This window comes from Trypanosoma rangeli, assembly GCF_003719475.1.
Source record: "Trypanosoma rangeli strain AM80 chromosome Unknown Tra_15.4_contig_00042, whole genome shotgun sequence".
NCBI lineage: Eukaryota > Euglenozoa > Kinetoplastea > Trypanosomatida > Trypanosomatidae > Trypanosoma > Trypanosoma rangeli.
The window spans coordinates 61,523-80,473 of NW_021705784.1; the positions used below are offsets into that span (position 1 = coordinate 61,523).

At 51.6% G+C, this 18,951-nt stretch overlaps 8 protein-coding genes across 8 annotated transcripts, besides 15 other annotated features; 7 read left to right on the forward strand and 1 right to left on the reverse strand.

Annotated features, from left to right (window-relative positions):
* Positions 1–135: 135 nt before the first annotated feature.
* TraAM80_01973 (cyclin-dependent protein kinase) lies at positions 136–1,659 on the forward strand (the record flags this gene model as incomplete). The annotated part of the gene is made up of 1 exon (XM_029378993.1): positions 136–1,659. The coding sequence occupies one exon, from the start codon at positions 136–138 to the stop codon at positions 1,657–1,659; it is 1,524 nt and encodes a 507-aa protein (XP_029241260.1).
* Positions 1,660–1,953: 294 nt separating this feature from the next.
* Positions 1,954–1,977: a microsatellite.
* A 324-nt stretch (positions 1,978–2,301) lies between these two features.
* Positions 2,302–2,362: a microsatellite.
* Positions 2,363–3,330: 968 nt separating this feature from the next.
* Positions 3,331–3,348: a microsatellite.
* A 436-nt stretch (positions 3,349–3,784) lies between these two features.
* Positions 3,785–3,816: a microsatellite.
* A 145-nt stretch (positions 3,817–3,961) lies between these two features.
* Positions 3,962–4,076: a microsatellite.
* Positions 4,077–4,106: 30 nt separating this feature from the next.
* Positions 4,107–6,497, forward strand: TraAM80_01974 (putative cyclin 11; the record flags this gene model as incomplete). Its single annotated transcript, XM_029378994.1, has 1 exon — positions 4,107–6,497. The coding sequence occupies one exon, from the start codon at positions 4,107–4,109 to the stop codon at positions 6,495–6,497; it is 2,391 nt and encodes a 796-aa protein (XP_029241261.1).
* A 608-nt stretch (positions 6,498–7,105) lies between these two features.
* Positions 7,106–7,131: a microsatellite.
* Positions 7,132–7,970: 839 nt separating this feature from the next.
* Positions 7,971–8,015: a microsatellite.
* Positions 8,016–8,815: 800 nt separating this feature from the next.
* Positions 8,816–8,843: a microsatellite.
* A 233-nt stretch (positions 8,844–9,076) lies between these two features.
* Positions 9,077–11,770, forward strand: TraAM80_01975 (uncharacterized protein; the record flags this gene model as incomplete). The annotated part of the gene is made up of 1 exon (XM_029378995.1): positions 9,077–11,770. The coding sequence occupies one exon, from the start codon at positions 9,077–9,079 to the stop codon at positions 11,768–11,770; it is 2,694 nt and encodes an 897-aa protein (XP_029241262.1).
* A 30-nt stretch (positions 11,771–11,800) lies between these two features.
* Positions 11,801–11,830: a microsatellite.
* Positions 11,831–12,466: 636 nt separating this feature from the next.
* Positions 12,467–12,961, forward strand: TraAM80_01976 (uncharacterized protein; the record flags this gene model as incomplete). The annotated part of the gene is made up of 1 exon (XM_029378996.1): positions 12,467–12,961. One exon carries the CDS (start codon positions 12,467–12,469, stop codon positions 12,959–12,961), a length of 495 nt encoding a protein of 164 aa, XP_029241263.1.
* A 200-nt stretch (positions 12,962–13,161) lies between these two features.
* Positions 13,162–13,470, reverse strand: TraAM80_01977 (uncharacterized protein; the record flags this gene model as incomplete). The annotated part of the gene is made up of 1 exon (XM_029378997.1): positions 13,162–13,470. One exon carries the CDS (start codon positions 13,468–13,470, stop codon positions 13,162–13,164), a length of 309 nt encoding a protein of 102 aa, XP_029241264.1.
* Positions 13,471–13,496: 26 nt separating this feature from the next.
* Positions 13,497–14,459, forward strand: TraAM80_01978 (uncharacterized protein; the record flags this gene model as incomplete). The annotated part of the gene is made up of 1 exon (XM_029378998.1): positions 13,497–14,459. The coding sequence occupies one exon, from the start codon at positions 13,497–13,499 to the stop codon at positions 14,457–14,459; it is 963 nt and encodes a 320-aa protein (XP_029241265.1).
* A 368-nt stretch (positions 14,460–14,827) lies between these two features.
* On the forward strand, positions 14,828–16,090 carry TraAM80_01979 (uncharacterized protein; the record flags this gene model as incomplete). The annotated part of the gene is made up of 1 exon (XM_029378999.1): positions 14,828–16,090. The coding sequence occupies one exon, from the start codon at positions 14,828–14,830 to the stop codon at positions 16,088–16,090; it is 1,263 nt and encodes a 420-aa protein (XP_029241266.1).
* A 312-nt stretch (positions 16,091–16,402) lies between these two features.
* Positions 16,403–16,444: a sequence feature (GA-rich).
* A 150-nt stretch (positions 16,445–16,594) lies between these two features.
* Positions 16,595–16,620: a microsatellite.
* Positions 16,621–16,787: 167 nt separating this feature from the next.
* Positions 16,788–16,824: a microsatellite.
* A 261-nt stretch (positions 16,825–17,085) lies between these two features.
* Positions 17,086–17,110: a microsatellite.
* A 20-nt stretch (positions 17,111–17,130) lies between these two features.
* Positions 17,131–17,161: a microsatellite.
* Positions 17,162–17,526: 365 nt separating this feature from the next.
* TraAM80_01980 (uncharacterized protein) lies at positions 17,527–18,369 on the forward strand (the record flags this gene model as incomplete). The annotated part of the gene is made up of 1 exon (XM_029379000.1): positions 17,527–18,369. The coding sequence occupies one exon, from the start codon at positions 17,527–17,529 to the stop codon at positions 18,367–18,369; it is 843 nt and encodes a 280-aa protein (XP_029241267.1).
* A 69-nt stretch (positions 18,370–18,438) lies between these two features.
* Positions 18,439–18,480: a sequence feature (A-rich).
* Positions 18,481–18,951: the final 471 nt, after the last annotated feature.

Sequence of the window (18,951 nt, forward strand, 5' to 3'; positions counted from 1 at the left end):
TTTTTTTTCTGCCTTGCCTCGTTTTAATCACTGTGTGTGTTTACGCTGCGACGGTGGCCGGGGAAACGGAAGGAAGAGTAGGAGGCGAAAACGGTTTTTGACAGATACATTTGAAAAGTCACACAGAAAAGAAAAATGGGAGGAGAAACGGGGACCGACGGGTCAGTGAAAGGCTTAAACTCAGAGGTGCTTATCGCGACGAAACCGCTTATCAGTGACTTTTTCCGTCACGCGCACCAAGTAGCCATGCAAAAGTTGTTTGGGCAACGCGCGCTGAATTGCAGCCCTTTTGATCTCCCATCGCCCATGTCGCAGCAGGGTCTCTCTCAGTCCAGCGTGTCGGTTGAGCATGAAGAAATGAGTGCTGCTAGCTGCGCCGCCATACTTACCTCGGATGGACCCTCCCGTCTGAAGCTGTTTGTTCTTTCCCCGTCAGTGGCAGAGCCGCCGCGGTACTGCTGTAAAGGTATCCTCGCCGAGACGGAGTCCCTGCATGCGAAGCATGCCGTAGAGTACGAGTTTCTCGTTCCTGCAATCGCCTCGGCCATCGAGGGCGTCGTCATTGCACATGCAAAGTGGCAACGGTGGTTAACTGCGCTGAGGGCGCTGCGGCAGAAGGACTCTGAGGTGGAGCTGGGAGCAACTGCTCTGCAGTATGTACCAGAGGCGGCTGACGCGGATGGAAACACGAACGACGATGCTGCCTTCGCTGATGCAGGGCTATCGAAGAACGCGAAACACTTCCCCGAGACGAGCGATGTGCCGGGCATCACCTTTTCGGAATATGTGCATCGAATTGTCGAATACACGTACGTGTCACCGTCTGTGTTATTGATTGCCTGCCTTTACATTGACCGTCTTCTCACCCACAAGGCCTCCCTGGTCCTTACAAAACATAACATCTTCAAGCTGTTCGCTGTTGCAACACGCGTCGCCAGCAAAGTCATGGATACACGGACACTTAGCAACAAGAACTTTGCCCGCATCTGTGGCATTCGAAACTCTGAGATGAATTTCCTTGAGGCACATTTTATGCGTGTTATTGAGCTGGACCTCTACGTGCCGCCTGAGGAGTTCTACAGTTACGTTGAGGACCTCGTCACGAGAGTCCCTGCCAAACCGCCAGCACCCAAGGATACAGACACGTGCGCTGCCGGCTTCGAGCCAGGGGGGAACTTCCTATTTCCCCTTGCACGCTCAGTGAGCACGGGCAGCACGGGCAGCACAGGCTACAGCGAGAGCAAAAGCGGCCGTGAGGGACAAAAAAGGGGATTAAATCCACTTCCACCCGTCGTGCCGCCACGCGGCAGAGCCACACCAGGCACCAGTCCCGTTTCTACCCCATTAAAAGGCGCTGCCGGCGTTATGGTGAGAAATAAGCGTGCTGGTGCTGAGCTAGGCAGTAAGCCGGGAGGTGGCGGTGCTGCCGTTGCGACACGTGGTGCTGTGGTGCCTCTGGTTAGTGTTAAAAATAATGAAAAGGGCGTATTCAATTCCTTCAGCTCCTCAATTGCGATGCCGGCGCCAAGGACCTCGCGACTCCGCATGTGCACCACGAGGAACCTCAAAAGCATCCGCAGTGACTGCAATACAATTGATGGTAGCATGACCTTCAACGGCGTCACCGCGTGTTCGGAGCGTGGGAAGGTGCAGGGGTAAACCCAGCCGGAGTGAAGTAAGGCGTCCGTCGGAGGCAGTCTGAGAAGACAGTTGATTGCCGTTTATCAAGTCTCCTTCAATTTCTTTCTCTCGTTGTTCATCCCACTCTCTTCTTTTCTCTTGATGATGTCGATTGCACCAGCCGGCAGGGGGTAGGGGCCGAGGCACCAGCAAGGCGGGAGGGATACGTATGGAAGGATAGGTAAAGGGAAAATCTGCAGCTACGAGTGGAAAAGAAAATAAAGAATTAAAAATGTGGTGGTGAATGAATCAACGTCTGGTACTTAGAAAGAAAACAACAACAACAACAACGAAAACGTTCCTTACAAGACAAGAGAATTCATTTGAATCTTTTTCATTTATTGTGTGTGTGTGTGTTTTTGTTACTTTTTTAGTGTACGGTAAAAATTTTTTCTTTGCTTTTGAATGAGAGGGAAAACAGAAATGGGCCAGAGTTCTTGTTACAGCAGTAACGGTGTAAGATCACTGAATCAAAAAAAAAACGAACTACAGCCCAGGCGCCCGGTGCGCACACCAAATTGAGTGCTACGTGTCTGCCCATCTCTAGCGCCATCATAAAAATCGATAAAAAACATAACTAGCACGAGGCAAGGCCTCAAACGTATTCAAGGAGTCTCATAAATATATACATATATATACAAATATATATATATATATATATATATATATATATGTATATATACAATACTATTATTGTTATTATTCAAAAGGATGCTGGCACCCGATTAATCAACAAAAGAGGTTTGACAAAGAAGGTGGGACTGGGTGATAGCGGAATGAACAGGAACATGCCTTGGTAGATTACCTTTGTGTTGTTTTTGTTTGCTTGTTTGCTTTTTTTTTTCCTCGTCCTACCGCAAAACTCCTGTATTATAGTGTTATTTACTTGGAGGAGACTCCGGTGAGTGCGGGCCTATAAAAGGTCACCACTGCTTCAGTCAGTATCAGACCCAGTTGTTGTAGATTAGTGTATGGAACAATTGGTTTGTTTGTGTGTGCATTGAATGAATTTTATAATGAGGTAGGCAGTACATAGTATAATGCATCAAACTGATAGAGTTTTTAATACTTTTTTTCCTTGGCAGGCATAGGAGAGGTAAAACCCTTCTCCAGAGACCTGCTGAACTTGTATGCTGCCCTTCTCCCGAACAATACACTTGCCTCTGCCTCGTGGTGGTGGTGGCTGTTGACGAGGGCCAGCGGGATCTGCTTTTCTACTACTTGTTATATGTGTAAGCATATACAAGCGCGGTCTGTTTTGTTATTTTTGGACAGCTTTGGTAGAAACAAAAGAAAAAGAGAAATTCTACTTTTTATTTTTATTTTACGCCTTTGGCTACGTGTGCTTCATCATACATTTTTATCCATAGGTAAACGTTATTTTTTTTATTTGGGCAATTAACAGCACACTGTGTGTGAACCCCATTTTTTTTCCCCCTCCCCTGCTTAGTGCGTGTGTTTTTGTTTTGTAGGTTTTGTACCTGCTTTATCAGTATTGATGCTTATGCTTGTTTGGTTTCGCGGGCCATTACCGTTGGGCGAATTTTGCGCTTCTGGTTTTTTTCATGCGCCTTTTTTTTTGTTCTTCTTTTGTTGTCATTTTTGTCTGTGAGAAACTGCGTCGTTTGATTTTGTTGCTTTGAACTTTCCTTTTTTTTTTTTTTTTTTGGGGGGGAGGGGGTGCGCTCCTCCGTGCCAACCCGCGCAGTAATGCGTGCGGTGGGGCGTGCAGGTCGAAAGAATGATCGACGGGGGAGGCGTGGCACCACCGTCCCTGGCACCCGCAGGGATTGGCGTACGTGCTTCTGCGCCACAAGCGTTAGGCCTCCGGACACGTGGGAGCGAAGTCTCCTGTGCGTGTGTGTGTGCGGCGATGGGATATGGGAAGAGAAGCGAAGAAGGGAGAGCGAAGAAGAAGTGGGCCATCTCGGCTCCGTCTGGCACTTAACTATGACCACAAAGGTAAGTGAGTGGCAGATGTGGCTTGCAGGGCCACATTGCCCCAACCGTCATTGTTCTTTGTTTTTGTTTTTTTTTGTTGATTCCTGCTATTCTGTTTTACGTGACCTTTTTTTCGTTGTTGTTTTTTTCCTCCCCCGCCGTATGTGTGTGTGGGTGTGTGTGTGTGTGTGTGTGCAGCTGTGTGGTCCCACTCTATTTATATCTATATAGCATACATATCTCTTTTTTGTTTTTGCCTTTTGCGGCTTTCTCGCATCGGAGCAGCGAAGGGAAGGCAATTCAAAGGTGTAGGCGCGCACCACTAGGCTGCCGTCTACACATACATATAAATATAGTATAATAATAACATTATATATATAATTAAATAAATATAAATAAATATATATATTTATATATATTGATATATTTATATATATATATATATATTTGTATATCTTGGTGCGTGAGTGGGCCTACGCTCCCCAATGGCGGCGGCAAACACGGTGACTAGCGCAAACAGATGCGTGGATAAACAGCACAGCGGCAAGCTGCCCACTGCGCAGACGCTTCTCACGATCCACGCTATCTATGACCTGCCGCGGGAGATGCAGCAGCTGAACCCGCAGCGGGACCAGCTTGAGCTCGTTGCGCGGCCCATAGTGAGGTACGACTACCAGGAGCGACACATCGCCTTTATGAAGTTAAGCGAGCGTGTGATGCCCTTCTCCCCCTCCTCCATTTTGTACAAGGGGGGGCGGTTTATAGTAGACCTTGGGAACACCGCCTCCCCGAACGCGAGCACGACAAGTATGCTGCAGGGCGTCTCTCCGCATAGCTCACCATGGCCGCGATGGCGTCCCGCAGCAGAGGATGAAGGGAATGAGGAGGAGGAGGAGGACGGCAACGACAACAACCCGCAGCGAGGTATGATAAATGGAAATCAGATTATGCTGAAATACCCTTGTCCGCATGGTCTCTTGACGCTTATTGATGTCATGGTTGGCATTCGTCAGCATCGCTTAGGATCCTCCGTGGTGCGATGGATTACAGGCACCCCAGACACCAGCACGCCCTCCAATGGCGTTGGATACTTCACTGTGGCAACCGAAGAAATACGACGGAAGAAGTCTGTCACGCGTACGGTGGGCCTCAGTGTGGGAGGTGTCATCTTCTCCGTCTCTGTCAATCCCGCTGACGACAGGGACTCCATACTTGGACGTCTCATGCAAGACAAGAATCGTTACCTCAGAAGTCATGACAATGAACTCTTGGCGAAGCTGGATGTGTCTACCATGTTGCGTGATGGGTTCTCCGAGGAGGAGATTCACCGACACATGCGGCTGCTTGTGGATCCTGACTACTATGCTCGACGCCTGAAGAACCTGCTGGCGCTCTACCCGTCTTACGGGGATGCGGAATGGCGGCAGGGTGGGATGCAGCTGCTGCAGGAGTATGCACCAAAGGAGGAAGAGCTGATGCGCCGGGCCATACTGGAGATTGGGCCAGAATGCTCTACTGTCTCCGCGCGTCTCCGCCTTCTGGCCTACCGCAAAAAACACCTTCTTGGAGACCAGAGCATACTGTCTTGCCTGCAATCCGCTCTGGGGGGAAACATCAACGAAACGTTGGTGAATGAACCCGAGGTTATCTTTGAGGTCTTGATAGAAAAGTTTGGAAAAGAGCCGCGGCCATTGTCTTACCTTTTCCCAGTGCAGAAGTATACACCAGACAGACGCACGTTCTTCTTTGAGACGCTGCACTCTCCGGTCAACCACTCTGGTGAGAAGCACCGTGACATAGCCCTGGCCTCTCGCGGTCAGCGGGTGCCCTTTACCATTTCGCCGTGTGAGCGACCACTGCACTTGGGTACCTCGGGTGTGCGGCCTAGTGAGGCCCCGAGTGAAATAGAACTTCTTCGTGAAAAGTATGCCCCAGAATTTGCTCAAATTGTCCCCTCCATCGCGAATGCTCTCCAGGCGGTGGTGGAACAGAACCGGAAGCTCGTCCACTCGGTCGCAGCCGATACTAGTTTTGTTATCTTTCAGCAACAGGGGGTGAGGCTGCAGCTCTCCTTTCAGGACTTTGTGCATCGCACGGCGGAGTACACCTTCGTCTCCCCCTCCTCCCTCCTTGGTGCTATAATCTACCTTGACCGCCTCTGCCTTCGTCACCGTAACCTCATCATCACGGAACGCAACATACTAAGACTTTTCTTGACCTCCGTACGCATCGCCTCAAAGACTATGGAGTTGCGTAGCGTTAACAACCGCCACTTTGCGGAGGTCTTTGGATTAGACACGAAATCACTGAATCTTATGGAGGAGGTGTTTGTCAAGCAGATGATGTTTGACTTTTTTCTCTCCCCAGAGGAGTTTGGGAGCTACGCAAGTTTGTTACAGCCAACAAATGCTGACCGGATGCGAACTTTGTCGACACATCGTGCGCTTGCGGCAACAAGCGAGACGGTGGCCAAGGGACCGTTGAATACGCAGGAAACACAGAGGAAACTTGGCACACCGGTTGCCAATGCTGAGAACCCTCATGCCGTGAACCAGGCAGAAACTCACAGGCGGGCAGATATTAGAGGGGAATACATTGTTGATGCCAAGGAACCAACGGGAAATGCAGTTGCCAACTGCGCTCAAGTGGCGCCGTGCGCCGGGGGCGTTGGGCGGAATGAACGCAACAACCGGTTGGAGGCGTCGCCTAAGAAACTAGCCGTTGGAGTAGGTGGCGGCGGCCATGGCCTCAACTACATTAGTGTGAACAGCACCAGTAACACTGCAAGGACGGCGGGGGATAGTAACGGGGATGCCTCCAAAGTAATGGCAGTAGGCGTCAGCCAGTCGGAGCGTAAGCACAAGCTTGTGGCGTAAGTCGGCCCTGTTCACCGCGTAGAGGCGCAAATGCACCCAAAGCAGAGGACACAGCAACGACCACCACGGAAAAATAAAGATGGGGGCAGTGTGGCAGGGGCAACATCACTGACACCTTTTCCATTGAGGCAAAACGAAACTGCGATCAAACGCGGGTGACTAGAGAAAAACTATAATATAATCACTCATCCAGGGATAGTGAAGTAACCGGGGAAGGCAAAACGGAGGAAGAAGAAGGGGGGAAGGAGATCTCGCTTCCTATTTGCCTTTTTTTGTTTGTGGAGGTTTTGTTGTGATTGAGAACTTGCAAGGTGCAAGGCGCAATCAGGCAGGTATCTCGTAACATGCTCTAAGAATAGCTTTTTTTTTCTCTGCAACTTGTCAGTGCGTGAGATTTCTCACAAGAGCGTTGGAGCTCCAAAGGGCCCAACCCTACTCTCGCCGCCCCGCCCCACGAGATTAGCGGATTGGAGGTGCTTTGAGCGTCTCCTTTGCGACATTACTTACTAATGTGTAGATAATGGTGAGGAATCTTCTTGAGTACCCTTGTTGTTGGATATTAAATTACTATGTATATAACCATACAGAAAAGACGGAGAAAATATACGTTTTTTTTTGTTTTTGTTTTTTTTTTCATCCCCCTTTCCACTGTTTCTTTCAGGGGAAAAAAGTAGGGCATCGACTGTTCCATGAGCGCCGTTGTTGCTGTTTTGCCTTGCCTCTGTATGTGTGTAGGTTTGCGGTATAGAGGTGTGGGGGAGAAAGGGAATTGACGCGTGCAGGTGACTCCTGACAATCCTTCCTCGAGCAATATGGTCTTACGTATAAAGACTCTCTATCTTCCCCACGCTCTATTTCCTCTCTTTGATTGGCTGCTCCTGTGAGGCAATGCAGCGAAGGCTATGTTGGATCTTTCTGCGCGTTTTTTTTTTTTCGGCTTTTGGAGTGTCACCTTCAAAAGCTTTATTGAGGCGAGTTTACTGGGAACCACTGACCCCACGCTAGTTTGTTTTTATGTGATGAAGTTGTATCTTTCTCCTTTGTTCTCCTTTTCTCTCTCTTTCTGGGCATACCGTCATTTTTCTTTCCGCCTTTTTTTACCATTGTTTTATCTATTCAATCTTGGTTTTACCGTCTGCTGCTGTGACGGTGCCTTTTCTCTGGGGTCTTTACGTGTGCGAGAGGGGGCGTGAGCGATACTGGCGATATTTAGCTGGTTTTGTTGTTTTGTTTTTGCACTTTTTTTCCACTTCGCGCGGCATATAGATTTGTATGGCACTTGAAAACTTAGTTTCGGACTCACGCTCCCCGCTTTGGTATCTCATCGGAGTATGCTGCGTGGAGCCGAGAAGAGGAGCTGCACTCAATGGCAATGGTGTGGACTATTATTTATTATTGCCTGTTGTATCGGTGATTCTTTTCCTTCTTCCTTGCTTTTTCGTTTCCTGTGGGGCTTCTTCAATCCTTCACAGTCCCCTTCCCCTTCCCCTTCCCTACCCCTACCCCTACCCCTACCCCCATCCGTTTATCTCTCTCTTTCTTTCCGCGCTTCGGTATTTCTTCCTCTTCAATGCTGCTTTTTTTTTCCACATCGATGTGTGATGTGGCGCAATATATAAATACGCGGCGGGGGTGATCGGGGCACGCCTTTCGAGCTGTTTTATTGGTCTTTGATCATGCGTGTGTGTGGAAGTGGGAAACGTGGAGTCGAATAGCGCGGGGAAAGCATATATGTGGATTTATGTATGCACCTTTCCCTGTGTATGTTTGGGGGGATTTTAAAGGATTACTTGTGTCTTACGCATGGAGGCTGGTTTTTGGCCTGCTTTTTTTCTGTTTTGTTCTGCATTTCTCCCCGATGCAGATACTTGTGGTAGGAGTAGGGGAAGGGGGACTCTTTTTACCATACACCCTTTTTTCTTGTTTTTTTTTCCTCTTTTCCCTCTTTTGTTTCCTCTCTTTTCAAAATACCATAGTGATGGTTGTTATTATTACTGTTGTGTGTTTCTCGCGTCTTCTCATCTCTTTATCTATCTCTCTTTCAGCCCCCACAGCTGCCGGAGTCTTCCTTCGTCTGTGCATGTGTCCCTCTCTCACGGTGCGTGTGCGGACAGGCGCCCCGCGTCGCACATTTCCGCCGCGAGCAGCTATGTCTGTGCGGCACTTGGGCGTCCGTGTCACTTGCGCGCCGTCGACCTCTACCTCTCCTCTTCTTCACTTCTCTCGTCGTTGCCTCCGTCCAGGCGTCGTTGGGGAGAAGCGGGAGAGGAGGTGGGGAGAAAGCAACGTGCGCAACACCACTTTTTGGTTTTGTATTAATATATATATATATATATATATATATATTTGTCATGCGTTCTCTCTTGCTTTTAGGCATCCTCGCTGCTGTTGCCGAGTCGCGGGTGGCCTTGAGGGCCTCACTTACTGCCTGAAACTTCACTTCCTTTTCTTCTCGCACCCCCACCGACAGTTGAGTGCATTTGCGGCTCTGAAGATCACAGAATATATAAAAATATATATATTCTTATTACTGTTGTCGTTGTTGTTTTCCTCTTTGCCTTCATTTGCGGCGCCCGTCGATGTTCTACTCTGGCTGGAAGTTTCCCACACCGCAGCGCATTGTTGTGGGCGAAGGCCAGCATGGCACCAACCACTTTGTCCAGGAGACGTCCAGCCCTGGCATCTGTCTCATCCACTTTCTTTCCAGCAACATGCGGCTTGGCCCGTCTGCATCCGCCGCCAACAACGTCGCGCGCAGAGAAGGCAATGGACGCATTCACCTTAAGAGCGACGTCCCGATTCACCCGTACAGTGGCGTGTTTTACTTTGAGGTGGAGGTTCGATCCGTCGCAGCAGCGGCTGGCGGTGACGGACGCAGCTTTCCCCCGAGCTCGGCTGAGCCTGAACTTGTCATTGGAATTTGCCACGAATCTCTTCCGCAGCATGCACTGCCCGGTGAGGACTCGAGGAGCGTTGGCCTCTTCACGGCCCAGCGCATGGCGTACATAAACGGAAAGGGCGAAGGTGAGGCGGTGCGCTTCCCCACTGGCGCACGTTACCGTAGCGGCGGCGTGGCTGAGGGCAGCACAAACGATCACCGTGCGAGAGGGATGAAGGTTGGGGATACCGTTGGCTGCATCGTCAACCTCATGGATGGTACCGTGCGCTTCACCTTCAACGGCGAGCTGCTAGACGTCGTGGCCACGCTGAGTCGCCGCATGCCACGACACGGTTACTACCCCGCCGTAGGCATGTTTCGACTGCTTCCCGCAGTTTGCTTGCGAGTCGTGTTTCCGCCGCTGGGCGGTTCTGCGTCCGTCCCGCGGCCCGCTATGACACAGAGGGCGCCACTACCACCACCGGCAGCGGAATCGGCGGTGACAGCTACTACTAACACGAATTCTGCGGCAGTGGCAGGGCTGGGGTCGGCGGCGGCGGCTGCTGCTGCTTTTTTCCCTCGACAGGAAACAAGAACGACGGCAGCTGGGTACTTTTTATTTAACGTAGACAGGTACTGTGAAGGCATTGCAGACGAGTTGGTTCGCTTACATCAACAAAAAATCGCCACTGATATACAGAACGAGGGCGAGGAGGGGGCTGGTTGCTCCTGTCGGGATGCGAGTATTATGGCTGTCATACGAAAACACTTGGCAGCACGAGGAATGACGAAGGCCCTGTCGGCCTTTGAGAAGGAGCGAAAGGAGCTGCATTGCGCCACCGCCACCGCCTCCCCTCTTCAGGAGGGAAAAACGGTGCATAATCCGGAGAAGGCACATGCAACACGCTCAGAAGAAAACACCAAGAAAAATTTAAAGCACAATCTACAACGTAGGACTAATGTTGGCTTACACACCAACTTGGGCGGCAAAGTGGTGGATGAGGAAAGTCAAACCATTGCCTACAGTCTTCATATTCAGCAGTTGCGGGAAGACATTGGTCGTGGCGACATGTTCGCCAGCACACAGCGAATTCTTATCACCGGTGTTATATCCCCCACGATGCGCAACAAAATTTCCGCCGTGATGGAGGATGTGAATAGGTTGCCTAGCGACTTTTGGGGCACTATTTTTTTTGCACAGCGGCGGGACATCCTCTTTCTGTTGCGGGCAGCGCACCTGGTGGAAGTCACTCTTGGCGCCATGGAGGAGGGACTCGCTGCGCTGCGCTCGCGTCTCGCTGAGAGGGAAGAGCCAAACAGGGGCGCGACGTTCGAAGCCGCCGACGCGACCTCTACAAAGGCGCCTCTCACGACGGCTGAGCTCATGAAGCTTGCGTTTCACATTCTTCTTGAGCCCTTTGATGCGGTGTCGGCGGCCGCCAGGCACTACCAGTGTGCCCCCTCCGCGGGAGTGCGAACAGGGGATGCGGTAGCCTTTGGCATGCTTGATGAAGCCTTTGCCAAGAGAGAGTCCGGGTGGGTGAGCGACGATCTGGCAGCCCACCTCTTCTTCAAGGAGGACAAGGCCCTGTGGTCTGGACCAGAGGCACCGATTACACTGCTGGTGCGACGCAGCGTGCCAAACATACCACCACCGAAACCGAAACATCAGCGACGCATCGTCCAAACGCTCTCCATGCTGCTGTCGCACCAACGTGCCGTGTGTACCCGAGCGGAGGAGCCGTGTTATGCGAATGCGTCTTTGACGTGGGCAGAGGACTGGCTACTGCTCTTGCAAGACGCAAAGGTGCAGTATCGCGCCACTTGTTGGCGCCTCCTCCTTCACGCCATTGAGGAATTCAACGGCGCCTTGGAGTGTCGACTCCTGTCCTGGATATCTGGGCACGAGGAGGAGATGCAGAAGGCTGAAAAGGGAGGGGGATTGGGCCAACGCGGCGCCACCGCACATCGGCACGAAGGTGTAGGGGGGCGCTTGTTCCCCTCGCTCCGGTCAGCGTGGCGCCATGTTCATGCTGCGGCTGCACTAGAGCCACTGCTCAACATCGTAACAAAGGCCTTTAGTGACAGGCTCCATCGCGCCTCCACGTCGGCACAACTCGCCACAATGGCGACACAGAACAATACATCATCTTACTTTGAAAAGGGTCCAAAGAGAGGCCTTTCCTTCCCATGTGTTTTTATGGATAGTGAACAGGACGAGGATGACATGCAGCCAGGTGAAGCCGCATCGGAGCTTGCAAGCACGTCCGCTGCAAACCACGGCAGCCACAACAGCCGCAGCGCTGACGCGTGTAGGAGGGTGTCGTGTTACAATGATGATGTTCGCCTAAGTTTTATGTATATGAAAAGTATCTACAAGGCCGCTTTTGCGTAAAAGGAGCTGAAGTTTTCCCGCCATGCGTAATGCTTCTTTTTTGTTTGTTTGTTTGTTTGTGGTGTGCACGTTGACTTTATTTTCGTTTTTGAACGCATTGTTTCTTATGCTTAGTTTTTCCATCGCGGCGGTTTTTATTTTCTTTCCTTGCACCCTGTCTCCTTTACCCTGGTGTTTCGCATTGGGGAAAGGTGTCTCTTTCCCCAACCCAACCCACCCCGCACAGGCGGAATGTCTTTATTATTATTATTATGGTGCCTTTGTGTTTTTTTTTGTTCTTGTTGCTGTTTCTTTTGGAAGGTTTTTCCATGGTCCCGGATTCCCTGTTTGTGCCTTCTTTTTCGACAGTTTGTTGGTGTGGTCATTGTCGCACTATGCTTCGGGCGTATATAAGTGCGCCTTTGTCCGGTGTGGAAGAGGAAAAGGAGGAAAAGAAGAAGAGGGGTGCATGAGGTGAGATGAACTCTACAGCGTTTGTTGTTGTTGGTGTGTGTTTCCCTCCTTTTGTTTTGCTGATGGCATCGTTATTCTGCTCCTCCGCTTTGTTGTGGCTGTGTGGTGGTTGTATTGCTCGTGGAAGCAAAGAAAAGTTATGGCAGGACCGGGGGATTACTAGCCTCGGCTCTGCGGCTTTCACACCCCGCCGCTCTTTTTTGGCATTCTCTTTTTTATTCTGCTCACGCGGTTTCTGTCCAGATGGCAGGGCGTCGCTTCCAGCTGCAGGAGCATAGAGGCTGCATGCCTTTTTCGCTGGGGGAGTTCGGCGACACCGATGCTGCGCAACTCCCGCGTGCGCAGGAGGGTACGGCGAGCGGCAAGACATCCCACGTGTGGATGGAGGGCGCCACTGGAGAGGAGACGGGCGGGCGGAGGATGGGAAATGCTGCTGCAGAAGCAGTTGTGTCCGGGGCGAGGGTGGCGCAGATGGCAGCCGGTGACAACGGTTCGGCGATTGAAGAAGCCTGCGAGGGGGAGGCTGGCACGCTACTCCATCATCCTCGTGCGTCTGCCGCCGCATCGCCGTTGCGTGTTGCCACAGCCTGGACGACGAGAACACTGACGCAGGCAAAGTCCGCCTCCCGATCACCATGCACCACCTCCTTTTCGTATGCCCGCCAGCAGGAGGCGAGGATGTGGCGCCTGAACGAGGGGACCAAACCCATACGGAGTGTCGCATCCGACGCCCTTTGAGGACAGGCCAAAGCCCAGGGTCACGGTGTTGTCCGAAGGCACCAGCTGCGCCGCAGCATCGCAGGTGGCACGGCGGGAGGCGGTGCCATCTCGATCGGTTGCTGCCCCCGTTACAAATGCTACTGCTGACTCGAAGGCAACCGTTGAGGAGGAGCCGACAGCTTCCCTGCTGCCACCCACGCGGGCTCCCTTTTTTGCCTCTAGGAGCATCTTCCTTTACGCCGATGGGAAACGAGAAGAAGCGTTGCAGCAGCCAAGGCCCCAATATCAGGGCAGCAGTGTGGTTGAAGCCAACCTGTCTTTGTCGGGGCTTTCGAATGATGCATTGACATCTTCATCAATTTTTCTCTCTGCAATCGAAAAGGAAAATACTTCAATGGAAACCCCAATTCTCTTGCAAAAGGAATGCCATTCCACAGCAGCCGTCCTGAAAACAATGGTAACGGATCATCCAGGCAGCCATATCGTTGTTGTTGAAGATGAGCAGCAGCAGCATCACGATGCTGCATCCTCTGAAGACGTCGACATAAACCCAATGCTGCCAATGACGTGCCGGCGGTGGTCCGACAGCCCTGTTTATGACATTGTGGCTCATGCCCCATCCACTCAAGCCTCTGTGCGTGCGCCAAGTCTCACAGGTGCACCTCTAGCGTTACCTCTGGTCCCTGCATTCAAGCAGAAGGGGAATTTTCAATCACCATTGTGGACACTGGAGAAGCAGGAGGAAAATAGTGTAAAGGACACCGTGGCGCCTGCAGTGACTCCAGCAGCACGTTCGACTGAGAAAGGTGTGGGGGAGACGCAGCGACTGAATTGCTTTTCAGTGTCGAGCTTTCATCCGCCGTCTCCAGTTTATTTACATGTAGAGGCTGAGGTGGAGGCTGCGGGGCGGCGAGCTTGTGCTGGAGCTGAAGCCGAGACGGTGGAGAAGGGGGAAGTGACCAACCACCTGCCTCAACCCAAATACTGTCAGACTCCTCATCCATGTGATGATCAGAAGGAAGTGGAACGAACGCCGCCGTGGGAAATCGTGGCTCAGGTGGAGACAGTACAAGAGATTGTGCGCCGTTCACGTGAGACTGGGATGCAGTGCGAGGCAGATGTGGTCCGATACTTGAGGCCAGAAGAACAGCTGCTTTGGCGCTCGTTGAAGAAAAACTTGACCACTCTGCACGATAAGGCCTTGGAGCTGACTGCAGGGATCCGCGAATGGGAAAAGGTATATTCAGCAGATGCCTTGACAAGGGTGAAGAAGAGGCTTCGGCTGATCCAATCTAAAAAGCACCTGCTACTGACGGAGTGGGAAAAGGTGGAGGATCTCTGTTGGGAGGACCTCACGGCGCAGCTGTTGCACGGCGCCGGAAACCTATTGGGGGCCCTTGGCGATGCCTCCCTTCTGGCAAACGTTCTGAAATTAAGTGCGTGGTTGAGACTCTGCATGTGTCTGTGTCGGTGTGTGTGTCAGCCAATATATATATATATATATATATATATATGAGTGGCCCTGTGGTGAGTTCGTCTTTTGTGTCGAGATTGATGTTGGGGGAGGGGGCTATGAATGATCATATTTGTTGCTCAGAGCTTTGTGACTTGTTTTTGTTTAGCGCCAACGCAGCATCGTTTTTTTTTGTTTTGTTTGGTTAGCTTCCGGTGTGAGTTGTGGGCAGTGTTGTTAGTTCTGTTCGGTGCTATTTTCTTTCTGTTGGCTTTCCTCGGGCTGCTGTGTTATGGTAGTGAAGGGGAGGAGGCCACTGCAAGGCGCCGGTTCAAACGGGGGAAGCGCGGAGAGGAATAGAGGCAGACGCTGCGAGGCAAACGAAGGAAGGTAACAACAGGAAGAAGGAAGGTTTACACGAAAGATAAAAGATGTCGGGAACACATCATCTGTACACAAGCTCCGGCAGCCGGATGCCGCCGCCGCCAAAGGCAACCCCGCACAGGACGTCCAGCGTCTGTAGGACGCCCACGCGACGATACAACCCTGCCCAGAGGCTCCCATCGGCATCCTCCAGGACGGCGCAAAATGAGTGTCATGACCGTCAGCTAGCTCTCGTGCGTGGTAGACGGCAAAGCCCAGATAGTCCTTCTCGTCAACCTCGCCTTTCGTTGGAGGACGTCATTCAGGTACGGCGCCGACAAATAGATGAAACGACACATCTATCAGGACCATGCCGCTTGAGTTTTGGCAAAAACAGTCGTCAGGAAGAATGGCATGGGTCGCCCCGAGCTGAGGATCATGGGCATTTCAGCCGCATGCGGTTGTATCGCAGCAAAGAGCCGGTTTACCAAAGCTCCGTGGATGGCAGGGCCAGTTCCCCGCATGAGGCAGAATTTTGTGCTGCACAGAACTTCACAACGCGCCTGCGGCGTTCCTTGTCGCGTGGCTACAGCCCTCAGCGTAGACAAGCCGACCAGGCGGTGGTGGGTACGGAGCTGGCACCGCCGATGCCACTCCTTCAGGGCACGCACCGCACCTCCAAGAATCGTTACCGGACGACAATAGAACGATTTATTCAAGGTCAACCGTCAAACACCCAGAAAGAGATACTAACAATGTTGGAGGAGTACAGGGGGCGGGAGAGTGAGCTCTGTGGCGCACTCTCCGAGGCCTACAGTGATTCCTGGGAGGCTGCTGTGAATGGAAATGACTCTACCAGTCAGTCCCAAAGTAATAACAATCACGGCAGACTTGCATTTGAAAAACAGCAGGGCGTCGTGGCGAACAGGGCGTTTTCTCGCGTTGAGAACGGGAGGAGGCACATTGACCCCCGTAACGGACTTGGATCCGAAGACGGGTCCATGGTTGAATGCTACCGGCAAGGCACGTCAAACGCTGCCCTCAGTCTCCACTCAACTCCAGTGCAACAGAAGAGCAGCGATCAGAGCGTCAATCGCCCCCATTCGTTATCGGAACACTCCACACCCTTTTGCAGCAAGGGTATGAATAATCTAACGAGTGCCGAAAAGGAACACTACAACGAAGACACGAGCCCACTGCCTCGACGTGAGCCTGGTGGAGCCGCAAACGCAGCCTTGCCCCTAGGAAGTATTCTAAAGTACAACGGCGCGTCAACTCGCCCAGGTGGCATGTTGACACCGCCGATTCCTGCGGACCTTGTCGCACGTTGAGGCGAGGGGTGCCACAGATTTACACAAGAGGAACCAGGGGAATTTGGGGAAGCTGTGAGTAACACGTACTGGCTTCTTCTGTCCGTGGATGTGTCGGCATTGTACTTGGGAGAAACTTTTTTGTTTCTCAAAGGTATTCTTGGTAGGGACTGTCACCCTTGACTTTTTGTTTTCCTCCTTTCACGCACCTTTTCTCACTTTCCTTGTGCTTGTATTTCAGTATGGGATGCTTGACTCACTCTGTGGAGTGCATTGGGACGGGGAAGTTTAGCAGCGAGGAAGGGAAGAGGTGGATAAAGAAATGAGGGGTGGGAATGAATGAAAAGGAGGAGGAAGAAGAATAAGAAAATAGAATTTTTTAAAAAAAAACGGTACACATGCAACGGAAACCCCGGCGCAGTGCCCGCACAGACGCGCGCGTTTTAATGAGGCCGGTCGCCCTAATGTTTACTTGTCGCCGACGGCTAGTTGTGAAGTACTTGCCTTCCGTAAATACAAATAATCATATATATATATATATATATATATATGTGCGTGTGTATATAGCAATCTGAAGGTGGCACCTGGATTTACTTCTATGGTATTATTCATCATGATAAGCATACACAGCTATACATGATTAGAAATGCTCTTGTGGGAGGAGCAAAGAGAAGAAGGAGAGGGCGAGGACGCCTACTTCGTTCCTTGTGCCCGTTCATTCTTTTTTTTTTTGTTTTTTCTTTTTTTTTCTTTTTACGTGTTTGTGTGTCTAGACGCCCACCTACACTGCGGCAAGCGATGATTAGTGATAACAACGGGGGAAAAAAGCAGTTTGATTAGACTTATGGATGGGGCAAGGAGGGCCTCTTTCGGTATAGAATTACTTTTTCCCCCATTCTCTCTTTCCCCATACGTTGCGCGTCCCCCATCCTCCTTTCGCTTTGCCCACCCACCAGGACGCGTGCGCGCACATTCATGCGCATAGAAGGAAGGGAAGAGTGGTGCGGGAGAACACATTGTTTATTTGTTTGTTTTTTGTTTTTGTCCATTTTTCGCCCCCTTCTACTCGCTCCATGTCTCTCTCTCTCTCTCATGTTTTTGGTGGGTAAAACCCGTAGTACACGCGTGGGCATCTGCTTAGTCAAAGTGCGCGATCCCTGCTCCAGGCAACCGTGTAAGGGTGAAAAGGAAAGTACAAAGTTGAGAGGGAAGAAGCCGTTAGTGGCATGCCCCCGCAGTTTGCGTAGCTGTGAATTACCATTTTAGTTTTCTTCTGGTTTAGAGTGTGCGGCGTGAGTGCCCCACTCTTGCTCTCTTCTGTCTGTGAATGAAGTTGTGCTGTTACCTTCTTCCGTTCTTCTGTTTCTGTTTGATATTCCGCCTCTCTGGAGAGGCGGGGAAAATTTGTAAAGGCACGAACAAAAGGAAAGAGAGGGGACTGACTCACCATCGCATGCATGAGAATGATGTGCCCAACTACGTTTCGAGCGAAGATGTTGACGAATATGCTGCTTTTCGTAGCATTTCTCGCATCGCAGGTGTGCCGCGCGGAGAAGACTGCAGACGCATTGCAGCTCACGAGGAAGGAGGGCCCTGTGGAGTTGCTGCGGCTGGAAAACATGCGGTGGCATGCCGCGTGGGGCGCAGGAAACGTTGGCGAAGATGTTAGTGTCGAGACCCGTCACACGGGATGGGACGATTTCGGGGAGGTGCGCATCACTGATCCTGCGGGGGAGCGGATGGTGACCGTAACGATGCCACTGCATTTTACGTCGCTTCTGTGCGAGGAGTCGCGGAAAAGTGTCGGCGGATCCCTGCGCGGACGGTGCACGTTGCGACCCTCCCCCGCACTGTCGCAGAATGAATTCTTCTTTGAGTACCGCGTGACGCAAAAAGCCACAGAGGCCGGCGGAGGCGCGGTAACGGAGCCGCAAGTGTCTCAGACGTGCGGGCTCTACGAGGAAAACGCCCGTAGTGGCACCGAGTTGGAGGTTGGCACCGTCGTATATGATGCGAAGAAGAACGTCGGTGAGGACCAAACTTTTGTCATTTTAATTTGGCTTAAGCCCACACGCGCCGCTCAGGATCAGGTGGCGTGGCTGTCTGGTGCGCTGAGGCTCACGGGGGTGTCCATGGATGTGGAGGAGCGGCGCCATTGGATGCGACGGGCAGCATCGACAGTTGCGGGGCGCTGGGGGTGTCCTCTGCTGGCCGTGCTGGTGTTGTATGGCGCCCTCTGGACTCTAGAAAAAATTGTCGCCCGCCGACACCCACAGTCTGCGAAGCCTAAGCATGACTAGAAGGCAGGATACGGGGGGGGGGGACGAAACAAAATAGAAGAGTGGGTAAGGAAGTGTTTCAATCACAAGAACGAAACAAGAATGATAATAAAAAAAAGAAAAGGAGAAAGACAGATGGAAGCGATTCTGGCGAAACGACGGGGGAAGAATAATCCTTCACCTTTCTTTCCCACTCTTTCTTTCTCTTTCCTGTTGAGTGCGTGTTGGCGGCAACCGTGTTGTGCGTGTACGTCTTTGTGGGCGGCGGGATGCGAAGCTTGTGGAGAGTTGGCCCTACTTTTACTGATGAGTGGGGAAGGAGGTAAGGGGACGTTCTCTAGCTCTATTCACGCTGACTGCGGTGTGGAAGACGAGGAACCAAGTTCTGCCTAGTTTTTTTTTCTTTTTCTTGGCTTTGTGTTGCTGCCTGCTTCCTCTCCCTCTTTAAGGTCATCTCAGTTTATCCTCGGANAATACGCATAGGCAGGAGCGCACTGTTGCCTCCGTGCCCACATACGTATTTGCATCCACTCCACATGATAGGAAATCCAATTGAAAGCCTAGACCATTGCACAGATGAAAGGNGAGCTGCGAATGCTCTAC